This window comes from Hippoglossus stenolepis, chromosome 14 (genome assembly GCF_022539355.2).
Source record: "Hippoglossus stenolepis isolate QCI-W04-F060 chromosome 14, HSTE1.2, whole genome shotgun sequence".
In the NCBI taxonomy this organism is placed as follows: Eukaryota; Metazoa; Chordata; class Actinopteri; order Pleuronectiformes; family Pleuronectidae; genus Hippoglossus; species Hippoglossus stenolepis.
In genome coordinates this window covers 17415249-17433914 of record NC_061496.1, presented here as the reverse complement: position 1 = coordinate 17433914, position 18666 = coordinate 17415249, and the positions used below count along the sequence as shown (strand labels likewise).

The 18666-nt window shown below is 41.0% G+C and overlaps 2 protein-coding genes across 2 annotated transcripts; one reads left to right on the top strand and one right to left on the bottom strand.

Moving 5' to 3' along the window:
• Nucleotides 1-4094: 4094 nt before the first annotated feature.
• Nucleotides 4095-13624, top strand: crlf1b (cytokine receptor-like factor 1b). Its single transcript, XM_047342986.1, has 8 exons — nt 4095-4176; nt 5456-5677; nt 7448-7577; nt 7795-7967; nt 9576-9733; nt 10077-10248; nt 12292-12473; nt 13310-13624. Exons 1-8 carry the CDS (start codon nt 4095-4097, stop codon nt 13331-13333), a joined length of 1143 nt encoding a protein of 380 aa, XP_047198942.1. The 3' UTR covers nt 13334-13624.
• Nucleotides 13625-14172: 548 nt separating this feature from the next.
• Nucleotides 14173-18440, bottom strand: rex1bd (required for excision 1-B domain containing). Its single transcript, XM_047343308.1, has 5 exons — nt 18279-18440; nt 17701-17783; nt 17327-17531; nt 14832-14920; nt 14173-14605 (listed from the first exon to the last, which is right to left on the bottom strand). The coding sequence occupies exons 1-5, from the start codon at nt 18279-18281 to the stop codon at nt 14536-14538; spliced, it is 450 nt and encodes a 149-aa protein (XP_047199264.1). The 5' UTR covers nt 18282-18440; the 3' UTR covers nt 14173-14535.
• Between the last annotated feature and the right edge of the window lie 226 nt (nt 18441-18666).

Genomic DNA, 18666 nt, shown 5'->3' with positions numbered 1-18666 from the left:
AAAATCAAGATCCATGAATTATTCTATAAGAAATTAACAAAAGCATTGAAAAACGCTACTATCTCGCAATGTTAGAGGAAGTGGAAAAAACTCCTGCATCAAATTTAAAATCAAAATAAAAGTATGTTACTATTTTAATACAACTTTTTGCCAAATCGTTTTTCTAAGAGCTATGGTGACAGTTTATATCTGTATCCAGTGTTGGAACAGGATCCACTTTGCACATACAGAACAGTGAGCTGAGAACATTGAGGTGTCACATCATCTTCTGATTATCATTTATAATAGCTGGGTACTGGATGGAGCTGTAGAAAGACAACATAGAAATACACTACGAGGACAAAGGGAAGAAATGAGCTTCACTCCTATTTTGATTTCAAAGCCGTTTTAAAAATCAGCGACATGATCTTTTGGTGCTTGCGTACCCAAGAGACAACTACTTGACAATCTGGAAGGCGTAGAGGAGAAACTTGAAGAGCTCAATGACAAGCTGTAAAGACTAGAACCCTGGGGATGAAAGGAAGACAGGAAACATGGGACGAGACAATACACATGTTCCCAAGAACACCATCTTTCAACTGACAGTGAATTAGCTGAAAAGTCTGAACACTTGAAAATATAACTTTCAGATATTCGAAAGCAGATACTGCAGTTGTCAGCTTCAGAGTGATGGACACACTATAGAAAATGTTCCAATATTCCAAATACAGTAAAACTAAATTATGGGATAGATCCACTAGATTGCAGGGAAGGATCTTAAATTTAAAATAATGTTTCAAAATTTAAAACTAGGGCTGTCAATTTTTTTATTTGAAATTTGCACATTCATTTGAAAGTGGGGAGAGTTTTGTATTAGACCTATAATGACCAGTTCGAATTCGAAATATACAGTTTAGATACACATCAGACCATCAGTCTGAAGTTGTTTGTCTCCTGATCCAGCAGGGGGCGATCACTGTCAGCGTGACCTAAAGCATGCCCTCTTGACCTATCAGTAAAGTGAGCCAGTAACTTGACTTTGTTTCGCTATGAAAATGGAGGAAGCTAGCAAGTAAAGCCGTTCTGAGCCGACAGTTATGACACCAGACACTGATTGTTTGGATATATTTGAACCATTGTGCGTCATGTTTAAATCTTTTAAACTTTACTTTTTGAAAAACTCACAGCCCGATTGAGAACTGCTGTTAGTTTTCCTCTGTACAGCAGATAAGCTCTTCAGTCTGTACGCCACCAGCACATCTGTTAGTCTCTGCGTCACCTTCAGCATCAGCTGTGCGTCACTCTCTGTTTCTATTTGGAAAGTGAATCCTGAATAATAACATTTGTGAAGTTACACAAGAGAATAATTTAAAAACTCACACTTTAAGTTGGAGGGGAACTCACTGTAAGAGGTGAGACATACCAGGAAAGTGAGTAGTGCATTAGCAAGGCTGCTGTGATAAGTACAAACAGCCAAACACACCCAAACTTTCTTCATGTAAATCAACAATAGAACAAATTTTGGAGTAAATAAGTAAATAAGTAAATAAGTGTCCAGACGTATAGAAGATGATAATGGAATCGTTGCAATAAAGTGATTAATGAGAAAATATCATGGAAATCAAAGGTTTCCTTCTTGAGTGGTCATGTGTGGTAAACGTGAATCTGAGTTAATGGTAATGTCTCTAATAGTCTTAACATTATCTATTGTGAAACTTACCTTTCTCCTCTTCGCCTGCTGGGGCCCATTCTTTGGTGGAGGCTGCTTCACCGGAGCCTGGGCCTCCATCTTGTTGGCGTCTCCACTGTGGGAAAAAGAAGATTTAAAATGTATTTAAATGCTGTGTCATTCTAGTTACTGAGTTTTGATCTATCTGAGTTTGTAGTTATTAGCTCCACCTGCATTGTTTGTCAACGTGCTCTCCAGTTTTCGTTGTAAGTGCTGCACAATGTCAACAGGAGCCGAGATAAATTCAACAAAAACCTCACATGCTACCTGGTCTGATCTGAGAAGCAGAAATCTCAAAGTTAGAGTCAAGTGAGATCCTCCTGTGGACAGATGTGCAGCTGACTTTAAAGCCAGATGTGCTCCTGCCAGGTGAGATGGTTCTGAATTAAGTGCTTCTTGTTCTGATTTTTTGAGGCAGTTTCCAAACAACTTTAGGCGCATTACTGCCACCTATTGGACTGGAGTGTGGCTCAGAGGAGGGTTAGGGTTAGGGCAGGCAAACAAAAGAAGAAAAAAAACTTCAATTCTCTTTATTTGATCCGTTTCCTTTATGAATGTTATTAGTTGACTGTATGTTCACCCCAGTTCTTTTCTTAGGATAATCTCTCAAGTGAAGTTAGGCTTTATTTACCCCTAACCCTTTATAAAAGAATACAGGACAATGACACTTTTTATGTGGTCTATGGCCGTGACCAGCCAGCAGGGGCGACTCTCTTGTCGATGAATTTCAGATAATAACATTGAGCATAAAATAACAAACCAAAGTATATCAGTAGCATAGAATTTATACATGAAATTCCGTAATTGCTTTTCATTTTGATGTGCCACCCCAACATCTTCAGTGGCCTCATCTGGCCAACCCTATTAAACATGTCTGGAGACACCACAGGGGGATTCACCAGCTCACTTGAAACAGCCTAAATGACTGAACAATGTAAAAGAACAAAGAGTGTGTGAAGTTGTGTTTTGTTTTGTGTTGACCACATAACATAGATCATTACATTTTAAAGTGAAGACATGTTTTAGGTTAGGTTAAGGTTTAATTTGGGTTAAGTTTAGGGTAAGGTTTGGGCAAGTGGTACATATGGTTAAAGTTAGAGTAAGTCAATCAGTGTGTGTGTGTGTGTGTGTGTGTGTGTGCGCTTGGGAGGGGACACACTGAGGAGCACTAACAAACAAGGGAGGGGTGGTACAGCAGCAGTGGAGCCGCTCTGGAGTTTAAAAAGAAGAAAACCTTGTGTTTCCCTCTCTCTGTCTGTGTGTGTCTGTCTGCGTGTGTGTGTGCAGTCACTTTGGTCTGTGACTGAGTTTCACTGAGGAGTCACATGTGATCTGAGAACAGCAGCAGGAGCGAGACGCCGCACAGACCCTCCTCCTGAACTCTACCTCTCTGTCTCCTTCCTGTGGAAAGTCGAGAAGGAAAAACAGCAGAGAGAAACATGCTCTCCTTCATCTTTCTGCTCCTCCTCGTTCCACATGTGTGGTTCTCCTCGACACGTAAGTAGCAAACTTTCACAGACAGACGGTAAGTTACTTTGCTGTCTCCTCAGACCGCAGGAGAATGGAGGAGGAGGTGGAATCTGCCTAAAGATTAGATCTGTGTTTCCCAGTGTGAGCAGTGTTCTGGAGGCTCTGAACCTTCCAAACCAGTTCATGTTTTTAATCAGTTATTTAGCTTCATTAAAATCTGTTTAAATGATGATTCATTTCCTCCTCCCCAGGTGGACACACACCACCCATAACAACTATAATATCTATCAGCTGTACACTGAATTTTAAATAACAACAATCTGCTTGTTTATTTAGTCAATGTTCAGTCCGTTGCTTTATGAGAAGTAGGTTATATGGATAATCCTATTTTGCAGTATTTAAAATTGTCTGTTGCAACACTAGTGAGTTACATCTTGTATCATCAATCCATTGTGAAACACTCTGATAAAATCACCAGATATAAATAAATATAAATATACCTGTACAATAAAAGAATACATCTAGCAAAGTTTTAAAATGGTTAAAAGCTGTTTGGCAAACTCAGTGACAGTTGACAATTTTTTATCATATTACATCATTCTTTTTTGAGGAAAACTTCGTTGTCATAGTAAACTTTTAATTTGATTGCACAGTCTGTAACCAACTAATGCTTCAGTGTCAACAAAAATGATGAAAAATCATGAAATCATCCACTAATTGTTGCATTTTCCACTAAAATAAATGTGGATGCAGCGGCAGCGCTTTAATATGAGAGTAATCATTAGATGTGACCGTGCGTCTAATGGAGAATTAGAGTGAGAGCAGCAGATATCAGACACAGTGTTGGAATTAACTGAGATAAACAGTGTTCATCAGCTCTGTTGCATGAAGGAGATCAATCTACCAAGACATCAGCATGCAGAGGTTCACCATCGTGAGGCCGAGCAAGTCGACCACACGCAACTTCTTCAAAAAACATGTCAAACACATGTATGCTGGTTAGAATTCCTGAGTTTATTTCACACAAGCGATTATGTCAGTCCTCGCTCCTCTTGTAGTTTTCATCACTTTTCTTCACATTCACTGCTACAGCGTAGTGGCACATGTGTTAGAAAACTTGTCCGCTGCCCACCAGCAGCGCGGTTAATAACACTCTACACACTAAGCCTCATATCTCTGTGTAGAAGGAGCCTTAGTAACATTCAATACACACACACACTGACGGTTTCTCATGGACATCAATCATAAAGGTAAACTCTGAGTCTAAGAGGGGTCGCGGTATGGAAAAGCATTCAAGGTTTTTACTGACAAACCAGGGTGACCTTTCTGAGGCTCCATAAATCCACTTCATCAGAGGATCGTAAACATGTACTGAGCGGCTGCTGCTGTCTGCTGCTGCTGCTGCTGCTGCTGCTGCTGCTGCTGCTGCTGCACTCACAGCGTTTACTTGTGGAAGGAGAGAAATTTATAATTGAACCTCAAGCTTCACTGGAAATGTGTCCAGCTCTTAAATGAAACTGTACAAACATGATGTTATTCAGGAGACTAATAAATGGAAGTTAAAGGATGAAGAGGAGCTAAGATGTAAATTTGATTGAATGTCTGGAAGAAAATAGAAATGGATCGAACATTTTTGTTAATAGAAGAACAGAAATTATGTATATTCAAAATGATTCATAGCGTAATATAAAAAGCAGATGACTTCTGCACACTGTCAGCACTTTATTAAATTCAATTGTATATTTCTAAAATTTGTTGTAGCCCAAATTTAACTCACTCAAATGTGTGTGAATTTATATCTATTACATTTTGGTCACACACACGATGCAATGGTAACCACAGGATGCAAAAAGATTAAAACAATTTACAAGAACAAAAACAAATGCACACTCAATAATTAATCCGATTTGTTCCAAAATAAACAGCTGATAGATCCGGTCAGGCGGTTACAGCAAATTACTCAGAGACAATACTATCAAAACAATTGTTATAAATACAATTTTAGAAATGTATTCTTTGCTGTATGTAATTTTAAATCGAATATCTTTAACTGTAAAACCAGCAAATTCAAGGCATCATTTTAAGACCTGCACTTGATGATCGACAATAAACGTGTGTTTTGTGTGTGTGTGTGTGTGTGTGTGTGTGTGTGTGTGTGTGTGTGTGTGTGTGTGTGTGTGTGTGTGTGTGTGTGTGTGTGTGTGTGTGTCCATCTCCCAGATATAGCAGTGATCTCCCCTCAGGATCCAGTCCTGCGTATTGGCTCTAACCTGACAGCCGTGTGCACGCTGAGCCCTGAGCTCGGCCTCCACTCGAGCACTTTGTACTGGACACTTAATGGGAAGCGTCTGCCCATCAGCTCCTACAGCGTGGTGTCCTCAGACACACTGAGTGTCACCCTCCACAACCTGAATGGCTCCCAGCAGAAGTCTGGAGACAACCTGGTGTGTCATGGAGCAGATGGCCATGTCCTGAGCGGCTCTTGTCTCTATGTGGGCAGTAAGTGGAGCACAGAGCTGTATCGTGATGAGGGGGCTGTGTTAGTGTGATTACATCACATGGTAAAGACTGAATGGGTTTTTAAAAACTATGTTTATCAAACTCAATGAAATAACGTGAAGTCCAAGGGTAATAAACACTGAGCATCAAACAAACTGCTGTGCTATCAATCTACTAAGTGGAAAAACTATTTGTAAATTTGGGTTGTATCAACTTATTATTATCCCACCAGTGCAGATTTGCTGATCACTTCTTCAAAACTAAAAATCAAAAATTCTTTTAACATATGGAAGTTATAGAAATAAAAGATTAAAAGGTGAAGGACTTTATGCTTTAGAAAACTATATTTATACATCTAATTAAAACATAACCACAATGGACTTTAAATTCCACACAAGCATAAATAATGCTCATAATTAATGTGTACATTTTCCTACCAACACTGAGCTTATATCATCAAACTAGAGCCGGAGCAGACAGAGAAGATGGGACATTGAAAAACAGATGAGTTAAATTGCAACAGGTCTGACAAGGACAAAGCCACCAGTTGATTTATTTTACAAAACAAAAAGTTTGCATTTCACTTCTTATTTGTGAACAATAATACAACACAGACAGAGTTACTCTTCTTGAGCTGTGTTCAGCCCTTCAATAGTTTCTTGTTCCCAATTTTCAAGACAAAAACCTTAAAATCCAACTTAACGGGAACATTTCTCAATTAAAAGGTTGAATAAAAAAAAAAGGTTTCCCCTTTGGATTCTTTGTGTATTAATCGAATACATTCAACTATGAAAATGTAAAAAAATTAATATTAGAAACATGTTTTTTATCCATCCAACAATAATTAGAGTTTTAAAATTCGGCACAGAATCATAACTAATAACATTTATATTTCTATTGTTTATCTATTTAAAAATCTATGAGAAACATATGAAATCTTCCAAAACACACAAATGGCAAGTGCTCCAAACAATTTTTTCATCTTACCTCCGCCAAGGTTATTTTCTGATTGCTGTTTGTTTCTCTTTTTGTCTGACTGTTAGGAAGATTATTAGCAAAAACTAAAGAACCTATTTTCTTGAAATCTGGTGGAAGGGTAGGATATGGGCCAAGGGAAACCTCTTTAGAGTGGATTAGATGAAAGGGCAGATCATGGAAAATACCTCTGTTTGTTTAACATTGAGGGACATGGCATTTTTCAACATTTTTGTGAATTTCTCAAAAAATAATACAGAGACCTCGATAAAAAAAATAAAACATGGCACAACAGGCACATGTAGAGGGCTACAGGTGACGTTTGGAGTGGATTCGGTTGACGATCTGGATTTTGTGAATCAAAATATGTATTTTTAGGTTGGGGGGGGGGTGATATGGTATATGTATCTGATCTCAATTCATGTATATATACAATATGGTGAGAACAGATACAATCAGCCCTGGTGGAGGTATGTGCTCCCTAGTTGGTTCTTTATGAAGGATTTTTTTTATTTTATATGTCTGTAATAATTTAAAAACCTGTTGCATAACTAATCTGCTTTTTGAAATGCATTGGCTAAACGGAGTGAATGCTTCAATGGTTAAGAAATTAATCAAATGCTCTTTTCTCTCAATTTGTCTTTACATTTCAGAAACAAGGTCATATAGTTAAAATGAAATAGTCACATATATGACTTTTTTATTTGATTTCAATATGTCGGCAGTAGTTTGTTAAAAAGTCGTGTTCTGCCCCACAAATGAAGCTTTTCATTGCTCTTCTTTTCTTTCCTCCAGCGTCTCCAGAGCAACCGGTCAATTTAACGTGCTGGTCCCGCAACGCAAAGGACTTGAGCTGCAGGTGGAGCCCGGGGGGTCGGGGCGAGTCCCACATCCGAACCAAATACACCCTCAAGTACAAACTGAGGTGAGCGTCCCAGACCTGTGACCGTCTCGTCCAACAGCACCCAGGTAGACGAGCAGTAAATGGACGTGACCCATAGTTTGTCATCTGTATCACATGCTCCACTCGGAGGCTGTGGTGTGTTGTTCTCCTTGTGTACTAAGTGTTAAAAATAGACGCTGCCCTTTCAGAGACAAATGACACCAACACCATGACTAAAATAAACTCTGCCTCCGTCCAGGTGGTACAGTAGAGAGAAGGAGTGTGAGAATTACAGCTCAGGTAAACAGCGTCACTCCTGCTCCATCTCCCGCCACCTCGCCCTCTTCACCCCCTACGAGATCTGGGTGGAGGCGACCAATCAGCTGGGCTCCTCCACCTCTGACGTCACCACCCTGGACATCCTGGATGTAGGTGAGTCTGAACACTGCGTCTGTGCATTCCAACTCCTGGAGGTTAATCAACACTGTTTTTTTCCTATCCTTCCTTTTCCTTTCCTCTCTTGTCGTCTCCTCTCCTTTTTCCATTTCCTTTCCTTTTCGTCCTTTCGTCTCCTCTCGTCTTCCTTTCCTTTCCTACCCTCTCTTCTCCTTTCCTTTTCTTCCCATACCTCTCTTGTCGTCTCCTCTCCTTTTTCCATTTTCCAAAGGTGTATTCCTTTCCTTCCTTTCCTTTCATTTCCTCTCCTTTCTTTTTCTTCCTGGTCCACTCCTCTCCCCTCCCCTCCGCTCATCTCCTTATCTCCTCTCCTCTCCTCCTGCATATGGCTCACACACTTCTTCAGCTGGAGAGGATTTATTTGTATGGTTCTCTCCCTTCGGCCCGATGCTGTAACAACATTAGAGTTTCAGGCTGCAGCCCTCTAAGATAAACTGTTTTGTTTTTGAAAAGTTAAAAACACGGCGGTTGCCTCCAATGGCTTCACAGGCTCCTCAGTGGCAAATGTAGTTAGTGATGTACGAGTCGTAGCAGCCATTCCTTACCAATGCTGCGGCTCTAAACAGGCCTCCAGCGAGTGCCACGTTCTGAACTCAGTGTTTATCGTCTGTGACCGAGCATCCTCTCCCCACTATTCATCGTCCCTGCACACGGTGGAACAGATAACTGGGAGACTGAGAGTGGGCTAAACCCGGGGGAGCGATGCCATGTGCATGATGCATTGCACTGCCTCAACAGAAACAATAAGCTGTTAGCATCACACGCCAGCAGTGAAGGATGTCTAGAGCCAAAGGTTAGAACAGGAAACACTTTTACAAGATAATCAGTTCCTTCCTTTGTCTACTTCATTTTATCTTTATACCTACGTTCCAACTTCAAAGCACTTAATGTTTGTAGTAGGTCAAATGTTTAATAATACCGAGCACAGGAAGGACAGAGTGACCTGAACCAAAGGAGAGAAGAGGAGCCACCAAAACGTATCTGTCAAGTTTTTAAATATGGTCATGTTCAGCTGAGAGGACCCACATGCAGGCACCGAAGCTCAGGGAGAGGAATCGAACGAGAAACAGGCTCACAGCGTCCGGTGGTAAGGTAATCACAGCAAAAACATCAGGTCAATTCCTAAATGAAAACTGAACCAAAACATGAAGAACAACAGACAAACTGGCCAAGACAAAGAGACACACAGAGACTCTATACACACAGACAACAACTCAGTTTATAACAAACACAAAATGTTTGTCATGAGTTCAAAAACGGAGCCGAATGGATTATTCCCCTGCACAATGTTTGAGACAGATATTAAACAGGGAAATCATGTGTCTTGAGGGATGCACATTACTTTGTTTGATCGTGTAGTAAAACCCACCTCATGATCCTTTCTGTATTTTATAATGGTCAAAATGTAAGAACCAGTGGTAAGGATATTATGGTCTGGATAACACTGATTATCCTCTCTATGTTTTATTTAAGATGATACGTGTCTACACTACGACTTTCTCTGCAGGTCACTTCCTGCCCTCTACATACTGTACATCTGCTGTCGTCCCACTCACACTGTCTCAATTGTCCTTGTCTGTCCAGTGACCACAGACCCTCCGTCCAACGTGCAGGTGAGTCGTGTTGGCGACCTCGAAGATCAGCTGACAGTCCGCTGGTCCAGCCCCCCCGATCTCAGGGACATCCTGTTTCAGGCCAAGTATCAGATCCGCTACAGACTGGAGGACAGCACTGACTGGAAGGTGGTCTAAACTCTGAGACACTGAAAAAAACACACACACACACACACACGCACTGTACTACTGCTATGACACCTGATACATTAAACTTTGAACATATAAGTTGCTCCTGCTGCATCTTCAGCTTCTTGTTTGTGCTTTCATCATAAGACAAATCTCCCTCTTGTATAAAAACCCTGACTGCCGCAGGTAAAACCACTTTCATCCAGACTACATTTGGTAATTTGATATTTAAAAAGCGATTATAAGGAATAGAAACTATAAAAACAAACTAAAGAAAAGATGCAGAAAAGATTCAGTATTATTATCTCTTTCATCCTCTTTGTCGTGTTGTGCCCTCTCTCAGTTGGTGGATGATGTTGGTAACCAGACATCATGTCGGCTGGCAGGCCTCCAGCCTGGAACCGTCTATTTTGTCCAGGTGAGGTGCAACCCAGTGGGCATCTATGGCTCCAAGAAAGCTGGCATCTGGAGCGACTGGAGTCACCCGACTGCTGCCTCCACTCCCTCTCCCAGTGGTAAGTCCTTTACAGATTAAAAAAAATATATCTAGATCACATTCAACCTTTCCAAGTAAAATCCCACGTTCAGGATTTGGCTTTTTGATTGAAAGGAAAATGTGAACTAAATCAGAAATTGCAATATAAAACTGTGTGAACAAAACAGTGTTTTTACTTCGGGGAGCCCAGACACAATTTACCTTCAGTAGAGTCACAGTCTTCCCTTTCCTCGGCTGCCTCACGGCTTAAGTGGCTTTTAAATGTTTCCCAAATGTCCGCGATGCTCACAAATCTTGACCATTCTCTCCATCCTAATAATCAACCTTTCATTGCCAATTTAACTCAGACAAACAAAGTTCTTATCCCCGATCCAACATCCTGAACAAGCAGATCTAAACCGCATGTGACCCAAGACAAACCAAACATCAACGGGCTTGGTACCTTGATAGAGATCTCCCAGCAGAGGATGAGAGAGAACTGCAAAGAGCCAGGGGGACATTTGATAGATTTTTGTTGTTGGCTTCAAAGATTGATCAAGTTAAAAAGCTGGTTGTCTGTTGGAGGCACACACAGTGCCTATAAAGCTTGAGTGGAAGCAGGTTTGTGAGCAGGCGGAGCACATAATGAGTTACATAGGTTATGTGGTATTTACTCTCCAGAGGGAGGAAGTTGTTATCGGGCTCTGTTGTTTGCCATAAAGAAGTGATTGTGGCAGACTTTCAGTAGCCGGCCTCCACAGAAACCCTGGTATGGTACATCACCTCCGCACGTTAGGATTCTAAACTGAGAAACATGTCCGCCATATCAAAAAAACTGTTCTCCTTGTTTCATATTGTTCTGGGAATTTAAACAACATGAATCCTCATAAATGTTCTCTTGAGAACTCTGTTCTCTCAAAGCTTTGGTAGTCAAAGACTGGTTCTTTAGTAAGTTATTAATATTTTGTTGATGAAAACAAATTTTATGTCTGATGTTAGAAAATAAATATTTCTTTACTAAATTATGACATTTATCATTATTTTTTACATTTTGTAGTCGAGTTATTGCACAAAAAAAAAAAATAGAAATCCCGGGTTATTGTGCGATTGTATTCCTTTGACCACTGAACTCAATCAGTTCATCCTCGAGTCCAAGTGAATATTTGTACCAAATTTGAAGACATTCCCTGAAGCTGATCTTAGGATATCACATTCAAGAAAAACATAAACATCCATTGTGAGGCCGCCATGACCTTGACCTTTGACCTTTGGCTACCAAAATCGAATCAGCTCATCCTTGAGTCCAATTAAATGTTTTTACCAACTTTTAAGAAATTCTTTCAAGGTGTTCGTCATCTCATGATGGACGAACCGACAACCCAAAAACATTATGGTTGCCATCTTAGCGCCACGTGTTAACATGCTAACATTTGCAAATTAGCACTAAACACAAATTAGGCTGATAGGTGTCAGTTACCTGGTCATTATAATCAAAGTGTGGAATTCTGTAAATGTGGCACTGGATGAGAAGACAGGAGATTAGAATCTATCCTCTGGGGAACATGAATATGTGAACAAAATGTAATGAAGATATTAAGTTTGGGCCAAAGTGAACCAATATTAATATCCCTGTAGCCACGCTGTTAGCATAGCTACCAAACAATTCAATTACAAAATGTAACCAAGCTAATTCACTCAGGACGGCCTCCCAGAGAAGACAAAAACAATATAACAATATGACAATTTAAAGATAGACAAAATATATTTCCTTACAATTCAAATTATCTTCATTGACAGTTAAGTACAAACATGAATGGGTTTTCATTAGATTTTTTTTTATTGAATTCATAGTAATTGAAATAATGCATAAAAAGATAAAACACGTCAGTCACATCCATCGTGATGCTTCACAGGCCGAACATAATCCATACGCCACCTTCTGCTAACACTTGTCCTGACTTTAACCTTGACGCTGTTCTCTCTCTCATCCCACCTCTCCTTCACCTCTTCCCTCACCCTCTTTCCTTTGTCTCTCCCCCTCCTCTCCATCCTCCCGTCCTCCCTCCTTCCTTACTGCTCCCAGAGCGCCTGCAGAGCGGCTCTTGTGAATCCAAGCCCAGTGAGCAGAACTCCACCCTGCGGAGGGAACTCAAGCAGTTCTTCGGCTGGGTCCGCAAGCACGCATACGGCTGCAGTGGCATGTCAATCAAACTGTACGATCAGTGGAGGGTGTGGCTGCAGAAATCCCACAAAACGCGCAACCAGGTAGGTAAGAAGAATCTGTCTTTTCGTTATTTCATCTCACACACACACAAACACACACACACACACACGGCTGCCCTGATGTCCTCCACTGAATTTCTGACCCGGCCCTTTGTCATGCCGTGTGGTCCACATGGTTAACAAAGCAGAACTGGTTTCTCTGTAACGGGCTCTGTGGAGTTTCATTCTGCGCTTTATGATCAGGTAAAATGTGCGGTTTTAACTTTACTGGCCCTGAAGTGGGAGCATAAAAGTGGATTTGCTCTCAGTCATGTTCTCTGATTTTACTACATATTCTAACGACGTAGACCTCTGATCTCCAGCTGATGCCCACAACAAAGACCCACGAGCATGCAAATGTAATTAACGGCCCACTGTGATGTGTTCCGTTTGTGTTTTGTTCTCTCTTGGCACGAAGGACCCCCTTTCACAACCCAATGGCACGCAGAGCCGCGGCATCTCCGTGTGCGCGTCTGAGACTTTGTGGAGAGTTCAGAGCCCTCAGCCACATCCTCTGCTGCTCAGTCCTTGAACTCCCAGAAACCTTCACTCTACCTGACTCAATTAGCTCAGCAGTCTCTGTGGGTTTTTTTTTTTTGTGCCGTCGCCTGAATAATGTCTCTGTTCTCAAAGTGTGACAGGTTCCCATTGATTACCTTGAGAGAAAGGTAGCAGGGGACTGGGAATGATGCACAGAGAATAAGAAAAGAGATGATGCAAACAGAGGCGAGCGAGGAAAAAGTAGAAGCCAGACAGAGCAATTATCCTGATGATTATAAATTATACGCTTTTCCCATTGAATCATCTCAACATGAACTTATCTGCTTTTGTCTTTTCAGGTTCTACACGACGATAATTCATAGCAGCGCTGCTCAGCACGACCGGTGTTTGATTCAATAACCGCCTGAAGGAACACTGACAGATAACTGGCCTCTGGCGTCCCGGCTGTGGGAGAGGTCCACCCCCCCGGCTCAGGGAGGCTGCAGTGTTTGGTCATCAACTTTTGAGTTTAAAGGGCCCGGGTGGAAGATAAATGAAGCGAGACAATGCAGCCTTTTTGGACCATTTCCGCCAGACAAATCTGTCTTTGCACATCAAACACCAATATGTAGGCCCCCAGTAACTGCACTTTTGTTCTATGTATGTAAAAATAAGGGCTTAATGTTAGATAAGCAAGAGTTAGATGATACTTTGAAGTCAAATGGTAACGAAGCATTACTCCAGCATGTGAAAAATGTATTTCAGTGACAGTAACATGAGAAAATGTGGAATAACTACGTCAGATGAGTTTCCAGGTCAAGAAATGTTCAGTATTTTTTATAAAGGCTAAGAAACACAAACTCTTTTCAAAATCAAATCAAACAAATCTGAATTTGCAAAATTTCCATCATGGCATCATTTGGCTGTTAGGATAGTGTATCAGTATCTCTTCATGTATTAATCTTCTGTTAGCAAACAGCTCAATGAGAACTAAAACAAAAGCCATAAAGTGAGTAATCAAACATCAAACATTTTACTTTTACTATCAGTGTAATTCAATTTTGACATTTCTAAATGACGGCCCTGGTTCCTGTAAACTGTACATACTGTATCTGAACAAACATTTTGATACTAAATATATTTTATAAATGTATATTTAAACAATGGATTTTTTAAGTTATATACTGTGTATGAAATGTTTTTAAATGAACAGCAGAGAATGGAAAATGTCTTGTCAAGAATTTATTATTTAAAAAATAGAATGTATCAAGTAAACAAAGATGGATGAGCTTTTTAGCTTTACTTACTTTGAACTATTTACACATTTCATCAATTTCACTGAAACGTAAGCCTTTTTATCTTTTTTGCTGAGGCATGCATTAACACACACACACACACACACACACACTCGCACTGAAAAGCCCTCTGGGTGGAATAAGACTGCAGCAGAGAGCAGGGTGGAGCCAGGGGGGGCGATAATTGCAGCTGAGGAGAACAAGATGGAAATTGCAGCAGGGCCGCGTTGACCCGCCAGCCTCGCTGTGTGGTGATGTGAGAGGGCGGCAGCAGGCCCCGGGGTCACCTGTCAATCACACTCTGAGTCATACTTCAAGTCCTGCATGATCTCACTCAGAGCCTCTTTGTTCTTGATGATTCTGGATGAGAGAAGAACACAAAGCGTTGTTTAATTACTTGCTTCTGTGACAGTTTATTTTCCAATGAAATCAAACGACATAGGTGATTGAGGACAGGTTGTTAAATTACAGACACGCGGGAAGCTCATGAGCTCCTGAGCAGCTCTACCGCCGACAGCAGGTTGTAAGTGAGCGAGGAAACGTTCAGCGGGGAGCCCAACACAGTAAACGCAGGGGCTGCTCTTACTCGTGCTTGATCTCTTGAATCTTTTCTTGACAGCCCTCGTCCTCCGGGTGATCCTGGGCCCGCTGCCTGGCCAGCTGCAGCTTGGCCGTCTGTTGAGGAGGCACATCAGAAAAAGATTTATGCAAACCATTCATCAGCGGAGGACGGAGCGGAGACAGAGGATGGACTCTGGGATAATAGAAGCTTTATGACGTTACTTGCGGAAAGGAAGTTGATTTAATACTATAAAGGAGTGTAAAACTTTATACAAAAGTGCTACACATCAACACCAGATGTATGAGACGCTAACTGTTCAAGAATGTGGGGAATCACCGGAGCTGTTAACCTTTTAACACCAGTCCCAGTAAAACTGTCTCCGCAGCCATGATGAGCGTCACACACACACACACACACACACACACACACACACACACACACACACACACACACACACACACACACACACACACACACACACACACACACACACACAGGTTTAATGTCAACGACTTCAAACTGTCTGATTCGAACTAAACAGAAACAGTGTTTACTGGGCAGTCGGCACAAAAGACTAATATTTCCAATCAGAACAATCATGCACTGTTATACTCTGTCACTTCAACTGTCCTTTCCACTTTATATACTAATGAGTGAAGTTACAACAGAAACAATCACATCCTCACATTCCCAGAGGAGACTGCCATCTTAGCTTTATTGACAAAGGACAGTGATCTAACTGACTATGTTTTCAGATACAAAGGTTTGTGACACGGTGAGAGGACAACCCCCTCATCTTGACTGTTAAAAAGACAGAGGAGGTACTAGATTTCAACTCCTCCAACTCAAAATAGTTCACACTGTACACTTCAGTAAATCTAGACCTGCTAAGATTTACCCGGACATGGCCGACACTTGTCACAGATGTTCCCAGGCTCCATTTAATTTCACTTTGATCATGTCTGAGACCAGGGGAGCCCCGGAAGTCTGATTTCAGTGATAGTGGAACCAGTAATAGAAAGCATGGAAACCTAATTTAATTTACCTCATTAATAGCCCTTGTAGAATATGTCTATTATGGACGAACCCCCATCGCCTACTTTGTGGCTACATGATCCAATGTTTTAAAGTTGGGAAAAAAATCAAGTTTTAAATACAGGGTTCTGTGAGCCTCTTATCACTGACTTTAAGAATCTGAGCTCCGTTAACCAGAATGATTGTCTGGGTCAGACTGCACAACACATTTTAATTTCCTCATTAATGTCCTAGAGTAGAGGGAGGGTTAGGGGCTGTTGGAATAATTCATGTTGATGGAATACTTTGTAATGATTCCTAAAATGCCAATAAAATATGTTTAAAAAAGACAGAGGAGATGGTGTGTGACCCCTGGGCAGCCAGTCAGTGACCACAGGCCGTTGGGCATCAACGTCACCATCTCACAGCTCGGCCTCATACAAATAACCTGGTGTTTTCATCTCATTGACCTGGAACACCCCTGTGCACAGTTGTTACAGAATACAACATTGACTGCTCTTCCCCACTTTTATGTAAGTCTTTTATCAGGATCTTTTATAGAGCCTTATCAGATATGGCACTGCAGCTTCGCTCAGTATATTTAAGTCCAAATGGGTCAGAGTGATGCAGACAGTGTGGAAGATTGTAGGGCTAAAACATTAAACAGCACACATTCCAAAAGTCTATTTACGAACAGGCTGCCCTAAGACAAGCCAACAGGATAATAACTGACCCATCCCACGTTCTACATGCCGAGTACCAGCTATGACGCCCTCAGGCAGGAGGTTCAGAGGCCCTCATAGCAGATACAGCAGTTAATCCTGATGGATGGGGGCTGGATCATTTATAAGGGTCTTTTATTGGATCTGTATTGTTTCCTGTATTTTGACGTCTGGCTATTGTTTGAATCTTGGTTTGCCATTTAGAACCTTGTTCATGATTTATTAACACATTTGTTTATTTTCTGCAGGAAATAGTATTTTAATGGCAGCAGGGGCCTTGAAGATTGATGAATTGTTTTGCAGAAGAACTCTGCCCCCTTGTGTATAAACAGAGTAACTCTATCAAACATTGATAAAATGCTGTGAACTTTTACACAATGTAACATGACTGTTTTTTTTAAAGAAACCTGAAACATTAGTCATGGTAGGTAAAGAGAATGTTTGAGACACGTTTATATATTGATTATTACAGATGATTGTAAAGATTGTTATAAAGCAATATCATCAGTTAATAATACAGTAAACATTTTTTTTTTCAATTAATGAATGCTTCAGTGCAGAGTTGCTTATTGTTAATTATGTTTGTTTGTTGAATATCACAGTTCTGCTGGGTTTATTACGTCCAGTGCCAAAAGCAGGTGTACCACCAGGTAACATTTTATCAATGCACCATGCAACACTGCATGCAATGAAGCAACACTGTGCATAGTACACATTTTCTTGGTGTCTATTGTTCTCTGGTCTCTGTCTGTTTCTCAACCTGATATAAAGAGCATTTCCTACCAGTTCCAGTTTCTGCTTCTCTTTGCTCTGCAGCTTGTCCATGTGCTCAGAGAGGTCTGCCCTGTCAAAGTCATGGTGCAGCCTGCCCTTGATCTCCAGCACTTCCGTGGAGATGCCACAGAAGGCCTGCGTTATCTCGTGGACCAGCTGCCTGTAGTGGTCGAAGTCGTAATGAGGCCCAGTCCTCAAGTAGGCCTCGTGTCCTCTGGCAGGTGGTCAAGCATCAGCCAAAACAACAACAAGAGAAGGAATATGTGAGGCACATGTACATGAGGCATATAATTCACATTTCTCTGTTAATGTGCAGAGGAAGTGGATCCCATACATCCTTTTCACAGTAACAACAACCGCCTCATTACTGGATCTGTACTTACTCATCAAAGAGCCGATATGTCTCCACTCGCTCGGACTGAAGATGATAAAACCTCTGGATTAGGGTTTTAAAGTCTGTAGGGATCTGCAGAGAGGAAATCACATTGAAGAACATTAAACACGTGGAGAGGGATCATTTACAGAGCTCAGAGGAATCTCACATCTATTCAGGTGGACATGTAAAAACAGGTTATGTTACAGCTCAACACAAATATCTGTATTTTAATTCTAAATGTTAATTTTTTGTGCTTTTATTTTTAAGCTATCTCTTTGAGCTTTTATGATTTGTTATTGACCTTTATGAGACTTAACTGATCTAAAAACGACTTTTACTTTAAACCTAATATAACAGGCTATGATAAGCCTTGAACAACTATAAGTAATCTGGAACTTTACTTGTGTTTGTCTCTATTATTTTAGAATCACGTTAAAGTTCGAGCTTAACAGTAAAAAGGAAACTATACCTCTGACTCTGAAGAGCAGCCTGGTTAGCATTAGCTTAGCTTCCTGTCTACTTCAGCACATGTGTCAGTCCTCAGCCTCGGTAAGTTTCCTGCTGAATACAAAGTCAAACTCTTACCATGACGAGCTGTGGGGGGGAAGCGCCGAGGATGTTTCAGAGTCTATAACAGAGACATGATCTGGGTTTTCATCAACTAATCGATGCTTCCACTCTGTGAATCAGCAGCCTGAGGCCCCGCCTACCCCGGAAGTGACGAAAGAGCTCAGCGCACAGGAGTGGACTTCAAAATAAAGGTTTGTCACGAAATAACAGTAGAACTAATGCATTATGTTTCAAGGATTTGGTGACGATGATGCTGAATTGGACTGATACAATTTTGCCCAATAACACGAAATAGCTTGAGTCTTGTACTAGTTAAAGAAAACCCCACATTGAGTCTGGTTCTGCCAGAGGTCTCTTCCAGTTCAATGTAATCTGAAGGTGCTTGCTCGTTGTGGGAACTGTT